The 17,223-nt window shown below is 34.9% G+C and overlaps 2 protein-coding genes across 3 annotated transcripts in view; one reads left to right on the forward strand and one right to left on the reverse strand.

Moving 5' to 3' along the window:
- Positions 1 to 11,221, forward strand: part of LOC109837587 (thioredoxin-like protein 4B) — an 18,421-nt gene extending 7,200 nt beyond the window's left edge. The window contains exons 3-4 of the mRNA XM_020405900.1: positions 8,749 to 8,815; positions 10,852 to 11,221. Of these exons, the coding sequence (XP_020261489.1) occupies positions 8,749 to 8,815; positions 10,852 to 10,950 (166 nt within the window). The 3' untranslated portion in view covers positions 10,951 to 11,221. The remainder of the gene's footprint in view (positions 1 to 8,748; positions 8,816 to 10,851) is intronic.
- On the reverse strand, positions 11,696 to 15,492 carry LOC109835985 (AP2-like ethylene-responsive transcription factor BBM). 2 transcript variants are annotated; one of them, XM_020403936.1, is made up of 9 exons: positions 15,178 to 15,492; positions 14,321 to 14,675; positions 13,926 to 14,002; positions 13,785 to 13,793; positions 13,586 to 13,674; positions 13,432 to 13,505; positions 13,273 to 13,323; positions 12,750 to 12,826; positions 11,696 to 12,516 (listed from the first exon to the last, which is right to left on the reverse strand). In XM_020403936.1, the coding sequence occupies exons 1-9, from the start codon at positions 15,389 to 15,391 to the stop codon at positions 11,945 to 11,947; spliced, it is 1,518 nt and encodes a 505-aa protein (XP_020259525.1). In that variant the 5' UTR covers positions 15,392 to 15,492; the 3' UTR covers positions 11,696 to 11,944. The 2 variants fall into 2 exon arrangements, with proteins under 2 accessions (XP_020259525.1, XP_020259524.1); XM_020403935.1 differs by having other exon boundaries at positions 13,926 to 14,008.

The following is a 17,223-nucleotide window of genomic DNA, read 5'->3' on the forward strand; positions in this document are numbered from 1 at the left end:
TATATATATATATATGAAAACCAATATAATGTGTGTGTATAGATATTGAGCTTAACGTATTAAACACACATAATATAAACCCTAAACTAAATTACCCAAGCTTGATCTTGATCTTCATTGAGCTCAACTTGGTACACGTTGCGGATGAAGCTTGAACTTGATCTTTAACTTGAATTGTATGTAGCTTCAACCCGACATTCCGCCAACCTCCATTGGATATCATCGTTGAAGCTCTATTCCATCCATCCTCCAACAACGTTGTTTGTCTACAATACATAGGAATATACAAACACTAGACAAACAACATTAGTAGTAAATTGTTTGTAAATCATCATCAAAACAAGAAGGCCAACAATCTCCCCCTTTTTGATGATGACAAACAATTTACAAAAAGGATATATGCATGAAAGGAAATGAATATATAAATTACAATTCACATGCATATAAACAAGAAAGAATATTCAAGAAAGAATATACATATACTCACAATATTTTTCCCCCTTTGACAACATCAAAAAGTGGACAAAAAGAATAAGAGAGCGAAAGCTCCCCCTATCAATAAGCATAGGTGAGTATAAAAAGAATATATATAGGGATTGCTCCCCCTATAAAAAAGCCATATAGAAAATATACAATGAAGATCATGGCAAACATATGTGAGCAAGCATAAATGGAAAATATGCTAAACACAACTCACATACATAAAGACAATGAGAACACATATGAATATATCAATGTGAAAGAAGTGTCTCATATCAAAGACCATAAAAATCATGTGTAAATATAGATTTATGAAATCAAAAGAAAAGGAAAACATGAGAACCATGAAAAAAGTTTTCAAGTGAAAACAAATCATTCAAATGAAATCATAAATCAAGATTTGAGTCCAAAAACAATGTTTGATAATAAAAAAAAATTCTTTACATAACTTGATCAAACCACTCATAGAATACATTATAAAGCACGAATAGATAATCCATGAGCGCAAACATATAAATATCATCATATAAGTGAAATATAATGAATTCAAAGCAACAAGTCAAAACAAAATCTTTGACAAAAGAATTTTAAGAGAGACAACAATGTATCAAGCTCTTAAGCTTGTTCCAACCCATATAATCATTCTAGCATCCGGTAAACATGATTGAGAATAAACACCCAATAAATCCGGAGGGTTATATAAACATAGTCCTCTCATCAAACAAAAAAAAATAATCATGAAAACAAAAGATTTTGATACAAGAAAAATTGTTTTCATAACTAAAAGATTTTAAAGATATAATTTTCAAAACCAAGAAAAGAAAAAAAAAGCACTAAAGTACTTGGTTTTAAAAATCAAATTTGTTTTGGTACCCAAGAACTCTTGGTACCAAAAGATTTAGGGACATGACCCCTATCATTCAAGCTCAAAGCCCTAGGGTTATGAACCCATTTGGGCGCATGTGATGCACGAACATGGTCAAAACAATATTCGGAAGCATTTGCTTATGTTGACCAAACGGTTGTGCACGGGAAACATTAGAAACATTTACAAACATGGATAGTCTTTTAAAATTGTTTTGCAAATGTGAAACTTTCTTTAAATCAAAACAAAATTTGGCCAAATAACCAAAACGATCACAAAACTCACATTTGTACATATGGTCATGTTTATGATGATCTATACGTGTGTGTACATGTGAGTGTGATGATGAAGCTTGATGGGATGCACAAACATGATTAATCTTGATGGGTTTTTGTGCATTATAACAAAATCTAGCAAGGTGGCCTTTACGACCGCAATTAGTGCATTTATAGACTTTGTTATACATGTGTGCATAGTGTGTAGGTTTCTTAGAAGAGTTTGCATTAGACTTTGCACACAAGTCCATAAGCTTGTTATGATTATCAATGCATGTGTTTAAGGTTGAATCTAAACAAGATATGCGGTTTTTCACATGATTCAACTCATCATTAGATACAACATCATTGATAATAGAAGTAGAGCATGTATGGTTATTCTTAAAAGAATCAAATTCATTTCTAATGCATTCTACTTCTAGCATGGCATTATTTGCATGAGTTAAGCTAGAAATGGATGAGATCAATTTTTCATTTTCCAAATTTAACATATCATTGTTTTCTTTAAGCATTATATTTTCATTTTCAATGATGTCAAATTTGGACACTAGCTTCTCATGATCGGATTTCAATTCTACATGCTTGCTTTTAAGATCAATAAAATTATTTTGTAATTTTGTATAGGCATGCAATAATTTCTCATATGCACAAGCGAGTTCATTGATGGATATATCACTTTCGGATTCCGAATCGCTTACCACACTAGGGCTATCGCCTAGTGGCCGTGTGCATGATGATGCTCCACACTCACTTCAAGAACAATCCTCCAAACTACGTCGGATTTCCTCCAAGTTGCCTTGATGTGCTTCTATGAATTTCCATAAATTGTAAGCACTATCAAAATGAACAAATTTGTTAGAAAATGATGAGTCAAAGGCATTAAGCAAATATTCTAACAAAAGCTTGTTCATATTAAACATTTTATTATCATGATTGCTCCACTTAGATTTCTCCAATGTGGGCACAATATAAGCACAATCAATAATTTTCCATAAGTCAATATTTCTAGATTCAACAAATAGTTTAAATCTAGAAGCCCATTGTGCATAGGGAAAATTAATGAATTTAGGAGCAACATTGGATTTATAGCCTAAACAAAATACATTCATATTCAAGATATATATATGAACATATGCAAGCAAGACAAATGCAATCATAACTAGATTAGCACAAAAAGATAACTTGGATCTTTAACTCAAGGCGATTAGACCTTAAATCAAAGAGCACCAAGCTCTGATACCAATTGTTAGACCCTAGAGGGGGGGTGATTAGGGTCTTATGCTAATCTAATCCGATTAAATACCAATTAAAATATATTAACAAGTTATCCCAGCAAGTATGAAATACCACAAGATATATGAACTAGGATAAGCAATGGATAAGCAATATATAATATGATATATCCTAGCAAAGAGATATATAGCAAAATATATATATGCAAGGATATATAAACTAACACAAGGTAAATAATCTAAACAAGATACTGGATGATATGGTAATGAGCAATGCACAATTGGCGATATAAGATAAATACAAAAACAAATACGTCAAAGACAAACTCAAACAAGCAATATGATCACGGAGTTCGGACCTTTCGTCTTACGTATCCGCTCCCCACTCCCGGGGAGAAATTCACTATAAACCGGGTTTTCTACGTTCACCCGAACAACGTTTACACCTTACACTCGGTTTTCTAGCTAACCGAAAACTTTACAATCAACACACTATTGTAATCCCACTCTACACCCACTAAGTGTTGGACCTAGCCGTATCTCCCTCAAGTGGTCGGTCACAACCTCTCCCTAGGCACATCAACCGACGCCACTCCTCTTGGGACGATCCCCGACTCTCACCACACACTCCTCATTGTTCTCTCTAACAAGGTGAGAACTCAATTAAGCTCACTCTCAATGTCACAAACTCACAACCCTAAATTATATTATGAATGTAAATACAATAAGCTCAATAGGTTGTGTGTGAACAAAGAGATAAAACAATATAAACTCAATATGAAATCTAGCTTATGAATATTAAAAACAAACTTATAAAATGCTAGAATTGAGTTTAAGGAAACTTCTCTATAGATGACAAGAGAGAGGGAGAAGAATGAATGCTCAAACACCAAGGATGATCTCCACTTGCTCTTGTGAAATTTGCTCCACAAACCAAACTCTTGTAAATGCTTAAAAGCTTTTTAAACAAACACTAAAAACAAACTTAAACCCTTGATTAAAATTTAAAACCATTCTCTTGTTTGTTGAAAGATGACAGCAATGGGGTATTTATACCCTCTCAAAACTCAGCCAAAAACCCAAACAAAAAGACAAAAATAGCCCAAAGCAACGGTAATAAAAAGAGCCGTTGGAAGCTGAAAAAGACACTGTCGGTCGATCGGAAATTTCATCGGTCGACCGGAAAATTTTATCGGTCGAGCGGACCGGTCGACCGACAGACTCTCTGTCGCCCAATGCCGAAAAAACCAAACGAGCGGTCGACCGGTGCGGTCGACCGAAAACTGACACAGCAGAAATTTTTGACTTTTGGAAAATTGTTAAAAATAACAAATGAAGTCCAAAAATTATGAAACTTTGGGAAGTGTATATAAACATGAAAACAAACATGTTACAAAAAGAATTTTTCAAATTGCATTTTCCATTTGTGAAAAATCATCATTTTGCAAATATGTTCAAAAACATGAAAACCTGAAAATTGATATTTTGACTTAAACCATGTTTTGAAACTTTGCACAATGATTATATAGACTTAATAAAATATGGATATGATTATTGTTAAGTCCAAAAACAATGAATACCATATTTTCACAAAATTGCATATTCTATGCAATATATACAAAACACTAAATATGATTTCATTAAATATAAGCTTGTTAAAGAGGAAATCATATGTAGGCATATAAACATAAAACAAAATAGTATTTTCCAATTCTATTCATTTGTTTCATATACCCAAGCAATGATCTTGATCTTCATTGTAGCTCAACTTGGTACACATGCGGATGAAGCTTGAACTTGATCTTTAACTTGAATTGCATAGGCTTCACCGACATTCCGCCAACCTCCTTTGGATATGATCGTTGAAGCTCTATTCCATCCATCCTCCAACAACGTTGTTTGTCTACAATACATAGGAATGCACAAACACTAGACAAACAACATTAGTAGTAAATTGTTTGTAAATCATCATCAAAACAAGAAGGCCAACAGTAATCGCCCAAGACAGATACAGAGAAGGAGCATATGAGCAGAGTGACATATTCATCAGCCATTGGTAGTCTTATATACGCAATGGTTTGCACGAGATCGGATATCGCCAATGCAGTGGGAGTTGTGAGCAGGTTTGCATGCAATCTAAAGAAACAGCATTGGGAGGTCGTGAAGTGGATATTACGATACTTGATAGGGATTACGTATATGCTATTGTGTTTTAGGAGGAAGAAATTGGTACCGCAGGGATACGTGGATGTAAATTTTATCGGTGATCATTATACGAGGTGAAGTATCACGGGGTATGTTTATATCTTAGTGTCGATAATAGTCAGCTAGGTCTCACGTTTGCAGAAGATAGTAACATTGTCCACGACTAAGGTAGAGTATGTTACAGCGATTGAAGCCAGTAAGGAGATGATTTGGTTGATCGGGTGCCTGGAAGAGTTGAGTTTGAAGCAGGGGAACAACGTTCTTTACTGTGATAGCCAGAGTGCTATACATCTTGCCAAGAATCCAGTATATCATGTCAGAACGAAGTACATCGACGTACGTTACCACTTCATACGTTTGCTGATAGAGGACAGTAAGTTACAATTGGAGAAGATTTTGGCGAGTCAAAATCCTGTGGACATATTGACGAAAGCAGTGACCATCGAGAAACTGGTGTTGTGCGCAATTTTAGTTAGTCTTCACGCGTAGGAGACGAAGGTGGAGCCACACTAAGAGGATAGACGGGATCATCGAGATGATATTAATTGAAGAATGATTTTTTTCGGGTAGGAGAAGATGCTTGCGAAGATGGTGGGAGTTCGGGAGCTCGTTGATAGCGGTTTGATCTCCAAGTGGGAGATTGTTGGTTTCGGAAGTGGAGAGCCAAACCTGGAATCAAAATCACAAACTGCACAGAAATTCCCTTATCGGTCGACCGACACAAGCTCATCGGTCGACCGATGTGAAGCTAAGAAAAACTACAGGAGTTTCGGGACGGTCGGTCGATGGGCTTGCCCCGGTTAACCGAAAGCGTGCACGAAAACCTTGTAGAAAACAGAGTTTTGGCCAGTCAACCGAAGCAATACTATCAGTCGACCGATGGAGATCAACCAGTTGACCGATGCGATGCTATCGGTCGACCGAAGTCGGGTCTGGCAGTTTCCTGATCCGGGTTGGAATCTGTTTTTGGACTGTGTATATATATGTTTCCAAAACGTTTTTAGGGTTATGAGAGGACGTCTTTGAGAGGGTTTTGACGGCACTTTAAGATCAAATATCTTAGAGTGAGTGGCCTATTGCGAGCATTGTAATCTTCTTCAATTAATCAAAGAATTTCTGGTGTGGCTCCCGAGGACGTAGGCACGTTTGCCGAACCTCGTTAAATCTGGTGTTTTCTTTTTTTGTTCGTTCTTTTCTGCAAGTTTTCTTTTATTTGCTGTGATTTCTTGCTTGCCTACTCTTGTCACAAGATCCGGAAGGGCACGGGTTGTCGTTTGTGTGTTCAACCCCAACAATATCATTATGTTGCTTCGGACATGAATTACTAGAAGATGCAAATTGTATACTGTATCAACGTGTTGTCCTGGATATGAACTGCTAGAACACTCTTGATACTATCTAGTTGCACATTTTTTCTTTATATAAATTTCTTGAAACTTTGGTAACTAAAACTAGCTTTCCACGTAGATGTGTGGTTTTTTGGCTGTTTCTTCATGTATGCCTCTTATCTTGCACATAGTTTTCTTTTTTGACGAGAATGTGATTTTTGATGCTGCATGGTGATAAATTTCAGTGAGCCTTTTATTTAGAAAGAGGCAACATCGGTTTTCTCGATGACAATTTATTTTAGTTAATAAGAACCCTGTGACCAATTTGAATATCAGTGTATGGTTGAAAATTACATTGTTAGAAAGTTCATTCTTCTGCCTATTTTTTCACGTATATAAGGAACATGCAAAAGAATATGAGAAAACAATAAGACCCATAAGATTGCATAAACTATAAAGGGCTGGTTGGATTTCGCTTGTGATTCCAGAATTATATTATTAGTGTCTTGTCGAGAATTATGTATCGAGGCCTTTGTCTTTTTATATTGAAGTCAAGTTTCCTGTAGCTGGTGTTAGTTTTCTCTTGCACTGGATGATATAGTGTATAAAGTCCCTTTTGCATGACAACTAACTGGTGGTTTCCATATATTCTTGCTGACCTACTAGTAGTGTTCACTCATGTTGAATGTTCAAGACGTGAAAGTATGTTGTAGTGCCAATTAAATTGGAAAATATGCATGGGGAATGGTTTGAGGATTTGGTAATTGATTTAACAATGGATGAGTGCATCATAAATTTTTAGCATTACATTTCTTTAAATTTTTCTTGGTTTCAAGTTAAAATCTGTTGATGTGCTTATCCATAATGTAGGTCTAAATGTTATTTGTGCACTATCATTTGATTTGCTGGAGATAATAAATGAATCAAATGCTGTGGCTTTTATTGTCTAGTAAATGGTAGGAAGCCAACAATTGACTTAATTTACAATCATCGGTGACTAAACAATTAACTTAGAGATTTTTGGTTGCACATGTTATATCATGGAATTTAAATGTATTAAATGTACTCAATTTGTGTGAGGAGTCTAGAACAAGATATAAAGTCACTTTCAACTATATGAATCATACACATCTGAAATTTCAATTCGTACAAGCTTTATAGGGCAGTATGTAACTTGTGCATTTCAAATACAGTTATTCAAGAAAAAATCTTAACATTTATTTCAAATATAGTTATTCAAGAAATAAGGCTATCATACATTACTGGAAGTGAAGAATGATATGGCATAAAAAGGAGGGTTGGATCTGCCAAATGAGATGTACTCATTTTTGCAGGTTCAATTCTTTTCTTGTTAATCAGTTTATAGATGAAATAAATGAAATCTGGCCATGTACGTATTTATGTAGTTGGTGTATGTCTCAAATCATGAATCACGTTTCAAATACAATGTTATGGCAGCATGGTAATAATCCATACCTTAAAAAATTGAATAAATTCCACAGATAAAATTTAAATAGAAATATTGAAGACTTATCCTCAATGACAAGGATGAAAGGTAACAACACTGTCACAAAAAGAAAAGCTCAGGCTTCGTCCATGATTAACATTTATTTCATTTTTTCTAGTACTTTGGGATGGAAAAGAAAACTAGAAAGTTCCTATCTTTTCAAGATCTGAACGATCCAAACACATCTATTGAAACAGTTTAGTGATTTTTCCTTGAATAAGGATGCATTTAGTAAATAAGCAGTGGGATAAATAATGTCAAAAGTCCTAACAAGAATCAGCTTTGATGGGTATGATGTAGTGTCAAAGATATATGGGAACACCTATCATTCGCTGGATAGAACAGAAATTTCTATATATTGTATGCAAATGCATGTGTATAGTACACTCTTTAATGGTAAATTGCCGATTACAATGGATTTCCTGGATTGAGTTTGCATTTGCAAACTAAAACAAGTATATTCACCTACAAATTAAGAAAAATTGTGTAGAGCATGAACTATTGACAAATATTCAAAACTATTGCATTTTATCCATCATGCATTTACATTTACAATAGTTTGGATATTGTATGATGATCATAATTTACCTGTATAGTACACATTGAGAAATATACTTGTTTACACAATGTATAACAATGATGTAAAGTCAAAATAGAATTTACACAATGTATAACAATGATATGCTTTTGTCTTTTAGTTAACATTCTATTACCTTTAAGATGCATATTTGAAAGTTGGAAAGCAAAGAACAGAATCATATTCTCAAATTCAATTTAAAATGCCTTCTTTTTTTTTCCTTTAAATCAATGGTTACTAACATTGGAAAGGCAAAAAACAATGCAATTGTTCATTCAGGACTGCTGATCATACTAAATGGATTGGCTCTTTCCACTACAAACAGGATTTTATTGATGTTGTAGAGGTGCGTATTAGCCTTCAAACTCTAGTGCACTGCTTCAACTTTTAATTGCAGTTTTTATGCTTTTTGTTTCATTCAGATGGAATTAAGTAAACATGAAACTTGGGAATAAGATCTTGATTGTTATTTATATTATATTAAGGAGTCGAGGTAGGCTACCATTAATAGTATTTAAGATGTGGATACTATCAACTGAAATCTGGAATTTGGATTTCAAAATTGAAAATCTGTACCGTGGGATGTGATGTAATACAAATCAATATATATAATTAATTTGATGTGGATCTTTTATGTGAAACAATAAATTATTATTGTCATTTAAGTGCCAGTCTACAAACGGAGTTCGGCTGTGGTGCAAAACTTTAATGTGAGGACTTTTAGAGAAGACTAGCTGGCTGGGTTGTCACCCTGTGGTTAATTCTTTGACTTGGGCTCAGCCATCTTTCCCACAAAGCTACAGGCCTATGTTAGTGCTTGGTATAGAACTTATAGCTAGTAGTAGATGAACATTATTGTGTATGTTGTTTAAGGTCAGGCAACTAATGTAAGAAAATAAAAAAAATACCTTGTCTAAGATGATAAATGGCTATTTATTTATTTATTTATTATAGAATTGCCTTAGAATTAACTGAATTTTATATTAGACACTCTTCCCCTTCCCCTTTCTTCTCGGCTTCTCCCCTACATTTTTCACTACCAACCCCACCAGAGAGAGAGAGAGAGAGAGAGAGAGAGAGAGAGAAAGAGAGAGAGTGTATAATGGCAAATGATGTGGTCCATATTATATAGGGCTGTCGCAAACGAGTTAGTCCTTCAGATGGAGGGAGGGAGGGAGGGGTTATTGCCAAATGATGTGGTCCTTATATTTTAGGGCTAGTCCTTCAGAATATGCACAGTAAGTGGGGATACTGTTAGGGGCTTGGCCTCTATGAAATGTTATGTCGCCGAGGTCTAATGTCAAATTAAGCTCAAGGATATGGGTGAATACGTAACATATTTCTTTGGTTTTATGCTATTAGTCCTTAACAGAAATCCTGTTTTACTAGTAGTCTCTTAACAGATAAAATTTTGCTTTTGCATATGTAACTCCAATCTTTGGTATTAAAAAATTATCCTTTGCTCCTCCAAATCTTGTTATCTGTTAACTTATGATCCAACTTATATGCTTATATGCAGAGGCATTAGTCAGTCGCTTTAACAATGCAAATGTGATATCCTTGGCATGCCTTCTTTCTTCTTTGGTTGAAATTCATGAAAGCCCCTTGGAAAATCTTCTTCTGCTACCTCCAAGAAAGCAAAAAAAAAAGAAAAGGAAAAAAAAGGGATATTCTCTCATTATCCTTGGCCCCATCTCTAATCAAGACCTAGATCAGATCTGAGAGGGAAGGAGAATTATTGTATATTAATAAATAATTTTAAATTAACTACGTAAGAAATACATTATATGGAATACTTACAAAAATTACCATCAACTCTAGAGTCTTGTAAATTAGTTGATCTCCTTAATCTAAGGAGTAAGTAAATTTTACGATGTATTTATATCTCGTTTTCAGTTTGTCAAAGAACTAGAGCTATTACAAGTGTAATATGATAATAAAAATGCATGAACTAATATTGTCACATCAATTTATTTTTCCACTTAAAATTGAATTGCTATCTTGTTTTTTCTTTAATTATATAGCAAACCGATCTATCTTGCTTTCATTCAATTTCTAGATCTGTCCTTTGTGAACTACATATTTATGAGCAGAATTAACTTCCTTAACATAACTGGATAGTAGATACGATAAAGCCCTCTTAACACTCTGCTAGAGGAATTACTTTATTCCAGAGCTTGTCTATCGGAGGGCAACCAGTCATTTCCAACAATTTGTGATGGCATCAGTTTGGTTCGACCATCACTGTTTAATTGAAAATCAACCACATGACTTGAATTGTCCCACTGCCTTCACTGCAGTCTTTTTATCGCCTACTTAAGCTGATATTTCTTTTAAGCTTACAATAAATGGAACCAATATTTGTACTTTTGCTTTGTGCAGGCTATATTTAGAGGGGCAATGAAAGGTAAGCTGATAGTCAGCTGCCCACTCCCACCAGAGAGAATACCCAGATTCCAGCTTCTTTTCAAAGATTTGTAATCACTGTTATATCATATAATTGAAGCTTTACTTTTTTACCCAAGACAGACAATCTGTATATAAAAAAACTGTATCGATTGATTCTGAGATGTACACTAAAGTATCCACCAAAATCTGTTATTGGCTTTTTAACTACTACCTTTTCGTTCTCCCCTGAAAGATGCATCTCATGTTACTTTACCGGATTGGATCATTGCCAATTTGCCATGTAGTTACATATGTATTTTTAGGGCAATGAGAACAAGGTGTCAAAAAAAATGTTGGCAGTTTATTATTGATGCTTTAGAGCTTTTCACTGAATCTGATTGCTAATATCTTGAGAACTCTTGTTTCGTTTTGAAGTTACGACGAGCTTCAACATTGCTCAACTGTGTATCCTTTCAGTACCTCAAACTGCATGTAGAGTGAGTACTAGAGAGAGAGAGCAGGTCACGGGCAGATTTGTCTAAGCATTCTTAAATGTTTACATTTGTTCGGCTAGAAATGTTATGCTGAGTTTTATTTTTATTTTATTTCTCCAGACAAATGGTTAGTGCTTGAAGCAATATCTTTTTCATTTGATTCTCTGTGACATTAAAGTGATAGTTCGCTGGTTGATGTTAGCCCTTCTTGTCATGATTGTTTATGATTTGTCCTTTTGATCATCCAAAAATACGTTAGGCCAAAATAGAAGCAAGCCAAATTACAACAGGGAACCATTTCTTTCACTTCCGTGTACCTTAACAGTCAGACCGAAGCAAAGGATTCAGATTATATTACGTCTGAAGTTACAAAGAGATTAGCTTTCTATCGACTAATTCATCCGAAAAATCCCCAAAATTAACAGCTATTAAGTGAGGATAAATACACAATAATACCCTCACTTGCCATTACCAGACCGTATCAGACGAATCATCATGTCCATCTCCTACTAACAACTATTCTTCCACAAAAAACAAAATCAAAAGTCAGGATGTAAGCTCTACACCTCTTCCCAATTTGCACCTCCAGCCATTTAAGATTCATCCCAAACTGTAAAAAGAGGAGGAGCTCCGTTGCACACATTTGCTTGTGCTATCCCCTGAGCTGAAGCCTCCATCAGTGCACTGCAACCACTGCTTTGTTCATAATATGCATTCTTATACGAATCTGACCATCCCAAAACACTGGGGAAATTCCTGCCACTGTAGTAAACATCTGAGCTCATCCCTGTACCGAGTTCAAGTAAGGTTGAGCATGAGCCGATACCATAGCTATTGAGATTCTGCAAGGTTTGTGCGGGCATTGTGCTGTAATCCTCTTCTTGCTTGCACCAAGAATGCTGGTAGTTGTTGTAAGGGTACTGACTTTGTTGGAAGGCTAATGTCGGAGGCCAGCCATAGTTGCTGATTCCTTCGGTAATGGTGGAGGAATTATCAGAGGAAGAGGAGTCTTTGAGACGTTTGGTTGAGGGACCGATAGGAAGATTGCTGCTCTCGAGGATGCTCTTAACGTCGTAGCGACTCATTTCAAAGTTGGTGATTGCGTTGAGGCCGCGGAACTTTATGGCAGCAATGTCATAGGCCTCTGCTGCCTCTTCTTGGGTGGCTATATATACGATATGATGTGAGTTAGGTATAGATTATTAACATTGTTTTAGTACTTCAACAAACTCCGACGTAGTAAAAAACGTTACATGTTCTTCCCCCCCTAAGTTTTTTGTGTAAATTTTCATCATTTTATGTATTAACACTGAAATGTAGAAACTAAAAAACGTTACATGACTGTTAATTACATAATTAGTCATCTCGTCGAATTCTTACTGAATAGAGAAAACTTACTGAATGTTCCCAAGTAGAGATCCTTGTTTCCTGCTACTCTTCCTATTCTTGCTTGCCATCTCCCATGTTGATGATGCCTGTTGTGAAAATATACCTCATTATACCACACTTGTAACAATTAAACTTCTGTAATCCCCTCAATCATCTTGTATATTAAACATTAGTTTAAACCTCAACTTAATACCATATTCACACTATACCAGAAGAATATAAGGGGGAAATAAATCTATTCATGTTCTTGCAAATTAAAATACCGTATCATTCTGAAGAAAGCCTTAAGACTAAATTTAATCACACACCAGAATAATGGTAACTACATTACTCTCTTCTATACCACGACCACTGCTATACTACAAGAGAAAGAAGTGTGGACTCCCTTGATGAGTCATCAAATTATGGTAATTGATCTTAATTATGTACTTTATGTTTTTGTTCATTTGCACAAAAATGTCATAAAATGATTGGTGCCATTTCTGAAAATGTGTATTGATCAGTTATATATCTCAAGAGTTGGAACAATTACCTTGTAACTCCGCGATAAATAGATGCTCCACGAGAAAATCCACTGCTCTTTCTGTATGAACAAAATACATTGGATGCAATCAGAAGAAAGCTACTAAACTGACCATCATCAAATTTTACATAAACATGAAACCTAAACAAAAAAGAAGTAAAAAAGTACCTCCTTAAAGAAGCAATGTACTCCTGCCTTGTCATATGCTTCATTTCTTCTATTTCTTTTACATAATTACTTATCTGAATGTTAAAAAGAGGAAACTTATATCGATCGAGTTCACAAAGAATCACGCGAAAAATCAAATTGAGACATGACCTACAGGGAAATTGGTGGTTGTAGTAGCACCCCAATATTTGAGAGCAGCCAAATCATAAGCTCGAGCTGCCTTATCTTCTTTATCATAGCCCCCTGAAATTTAGTAAAAAGAAAAAGTTAATAAAAATAAAAAAGAAAGGAAACCCGTTACTTCATAAGTGAGGAGATGTAATAGAAAAGCTCAAGCGTAACAATTTACTTACCCAAATAGACTGCACAACAACGGATCCATTTCCAGATACATATGAAAATGAGAAGATATATAGAGAGGGAGAAACAAAAAGTTAATAATTAATGCATCCAAATGCAGAAATTAAAACAATTATTCATGTATATTTTTTTACCTTGTCGACCCTTTCGAGTTTGCCCTTCTCTTTTGCAGCTATTGTCCCATAGATGAGCCTCATACCTGCCAGTCCATCTATGCCTGAAATCATAAGAATTTTTTTTCTAAATTGTTTCCCATAAATATTTCTAGCTTAACTTATTACATATATTTAATTGAAAGAAGTTTTTTTTCATTTAATTAAATAGTTAGTGAACAAGAAAGAAGATATAACATTTTAACTTCGTCCCACATATTATTACTAGGAACTCAAGGTGGGACACCTATGCATCTCAAATATGATGGCTACTTGTGAATCAATTAGAGAAATTATTATCTTTACAAACATAAAATAAGAAGGGAAAAAAAAAAACTTGGGAGTACGTATGAAATTTAAGAAGAGCTTCTTCAAACCTTGTAACACCCCGATAAATCGAAGTTCTCTGCCCAAATGTCTCCACAGATTTCTTAGTAACTTCTTTAGCACCACACTGCTCATCATCCTTCTTATTCTCCAGTGCCAGCCTTTCCTCTACCCCAACTCCTGCTGTTATGGCCAACGGCAGATTAGAGCTTGACTGTGATTCTTCTGCGTTAATATTCGGCATTGTCGGCATCACTGCTTGAACTGGAAGCTGAAGAGGGTACCCCTCATTGTACAAGTATGATTGCCCACTGAGAAAATCTCCCATCTTTGGCTCACTGTTATTTATACTTTTGTTATCAGATCCAACCAGCATTGAAAGCTCACAGTTCTTCATGTTCCATTCTGTAAATTTAAGGAATTGAATCAATAGGGTTTGTCAAGAGTCCAGCAAGCATTAGACATATATACATACTGGGGGAAAATATTGTGTATCTACGCATATATGCACTCCCAAGAAATTAAAGGAACTATTAGAAAGACACATGATGATAAAACTTCACTTGATATTTGAACCATAAAAAACTCAATATGAGGTTGAGGTTTCCATGGACGAAAGGGCCAGCTGTTTGGTTCAGATAAAATAGCTTCCATATGTGTTGTTATAGTTTGTTACGAAAATAGTAATTGCAGTTGTCACTAAATTTTTTTTAAACAACAATCGATCGATAGTAATCAAATGGATAACAAGTAGATTTTGAAATATAAATAAATAAATAAAAAGGGAGTAGTGTTTTTACAACAATAGTTGATGGGGGAAAAAACCCCATTAACTTTCAAGGAAACAAACATCTGCAACTTCTGTGGCAACTGTTTGCTTATTTGATTGATAGATTAAAGTAGAGACCTTGATGTTGATGGTGGGGAGCAGAGCTGAGAAAGTCGATGTCGACGAGAGGAGTCTGATGATTATTATCAGATGCTGAGTGATCTGTTGAGAAGCTGAAGCAGTTGCTGGTGACTGTGGTTGGAGAGGGGTGAGCTTGATAGGGGTAGTGTGATGAGGGTGGGAGTTCCGTCGGAGATAGAGAGAAGCCTAACCAGTTGTTCATTGAACCCATTGAAGAAGGAGAAATGAAGAAGAGTAAGAATAAAAAGAAGAACTGTAGAGTGAGAGAGAGTAGAGGGAGAAATATATTAGGGTTTGAAAGAGTAGAGGAAGTTGGAAGAAGCTGTGAAGGAAAAAAAGGCAGCATAGAAATATTATTACTTTATTAATGTACTGTCACCATCCCGTTCTCTCTCTCTCACACCTATTCAACATACACACACGTATATGAAGAAAAAGTAAAAGAAGAAGAAAAGATAGTTCAATAAAATTGCTATCTCGCAAACATTTGAAAGAAAGCTATATATATGTTGAAGATTTATTTCTTAGTATCTTTTCTTGAATAGTGAATGAGAGTCTCTTTTTAATGTAATGACCCTTTTTGGGGAGGGGGGGAAAATATTTATATGTTCTTGAACACATGCATGTTGAATAATTAAAAATAAGTATGCTTGTGAATGCTTGATAATTTTATGAGAAAGTATCATACTAGTTGATTTGGACAATTTACAGGAAAAAAAACATTCTTGCTAGGTAGGAAGGCATTTTGGTTCTCTCTCCTACCGAGATAGTGAAGATATCATATCTGTTAACTTTTAAATGTGTGATTATCTTCGGATATGGATCCTCTTTATTATAAAAAAAAGTAGTGGTCTATTTTTAATACCAATAGTTGATTTATTGATACATGATTGTGATTTTTTGTGTGTTAGATTTAGAACAACTCAAAATCATCCATTAGATGCAGATAAACAATTGTGATAAAAGTAGTGATGTTTTAACTAGTTTTTGAAAATAAAGAGGATCCAAATACGACAAACTGATAGTCTGGCTACTGTAGAAATAAAAACATTTATAATCCAAAAAAGATTATGATCATTTTTGGAGCTATATTTTCGCACTTATAAGCAATAACAAATGTTGGTAGTTAACTCCAAATATCGAATGGATTCTTATATATTAATATTATTGCAATAATCTTTTTCTTCATACTTGAGCTAAGCATAACATGCATATATGTCTCTTGCATCCATTAAAGTATTCTTACTCATCACTTTTGGTATTTGAGTCTTTTATCTTATAAATTACCTCTCAAAACCCTACAAGCATTCTTAAGAACAAACAAATTAAGGGGTAAGAAATCCTATAAGCAAGTCCTATAAAAGCTATTACTTCAATTGAAGGAAAAAGAGACCTGAGGAGGGGTAAGAGGATTTTGTTTGCTAATGCTCCTATAGAAGGGACACTAACCCTTTTTTCACGGGTCTTTGGGGGTAATTTTTTTTGTAATTTACTACCAGCACTTGTACACAATTCAAAGTTTCAAACTCTCTAAGTGTGCGTGTATGATGAGAGAGAAAGGGTAATTAAGTGAGAAATGAGATCTTTATAGTAATAAAGTATTGTTGTCTTCGATTAGTGTGTAATTGAGAACTTTGACCGTCAACAAAGGGAACCCAAGATGGTAAAACACATGGGGTTCCCTATCTGTAAATCTCAAAATCTAGTAATTTATGAATTGATGTTAATTGTTTGTTACCCAAGGGGTGATTAGTTCAATGAACAGTGAGTGGGTTTGCATTGGAGAAATAAGCGGGGCGCCCGTGCCATTTTGGGAACAATTAAGTGCATGAATAATAATATATATGCATGAACCAAACTTTAATTAATTTGGATTTTAATTAGTTGGAGAAAGCGAGGGAGAGGAAAGGAAGCAATCCCACCGCTATACTGCAACTTGTGCTATCATACAATGCTCCGGCTTTTCATGGACACCATTCTTAAGATGGTTTTGGAAGGGGAAAAAAATTGGGTTTTTTTTTCTTGGGGCCCAATGCTTTATTT

Source organism: Asparagus officinalis, chromosome 4 (genome assembly GCF_001876935.1).
Source record: "Asparagus officinalis chromosome 4, Aspof.V1, whole genome shotgun sequence".
Lineage (NCBI taxonomy): Eukaryota > Viridiplantae > Streptophyta > Magnoliopsida > Asparagales > Asparagaceae > Asparagus > Asparagus officinalis.

Coding starts and splice junctions, on each gene's coding strand:
- LOC109835985 (XM_020403935.1), bottom strand. CDS start 15,391: ATGGGTTCAATGAACAACTGGTTAGGCTTCTCTCTATCTCCGACGGAA. Junction 14,676..15,177: donor TCCCCACCATCAACATCAAG/GTCTCTACTTTA, acceptor TTAAATTTACAG/AATGGAACATGAAGAACTGT. Junction 13,506..13,585: donor CTACAACCACCAATTTCCCT/GTAGGTCATGTC, acceptor TTTAACATTCAG/ATAAGTAATTATGTAAAAGA.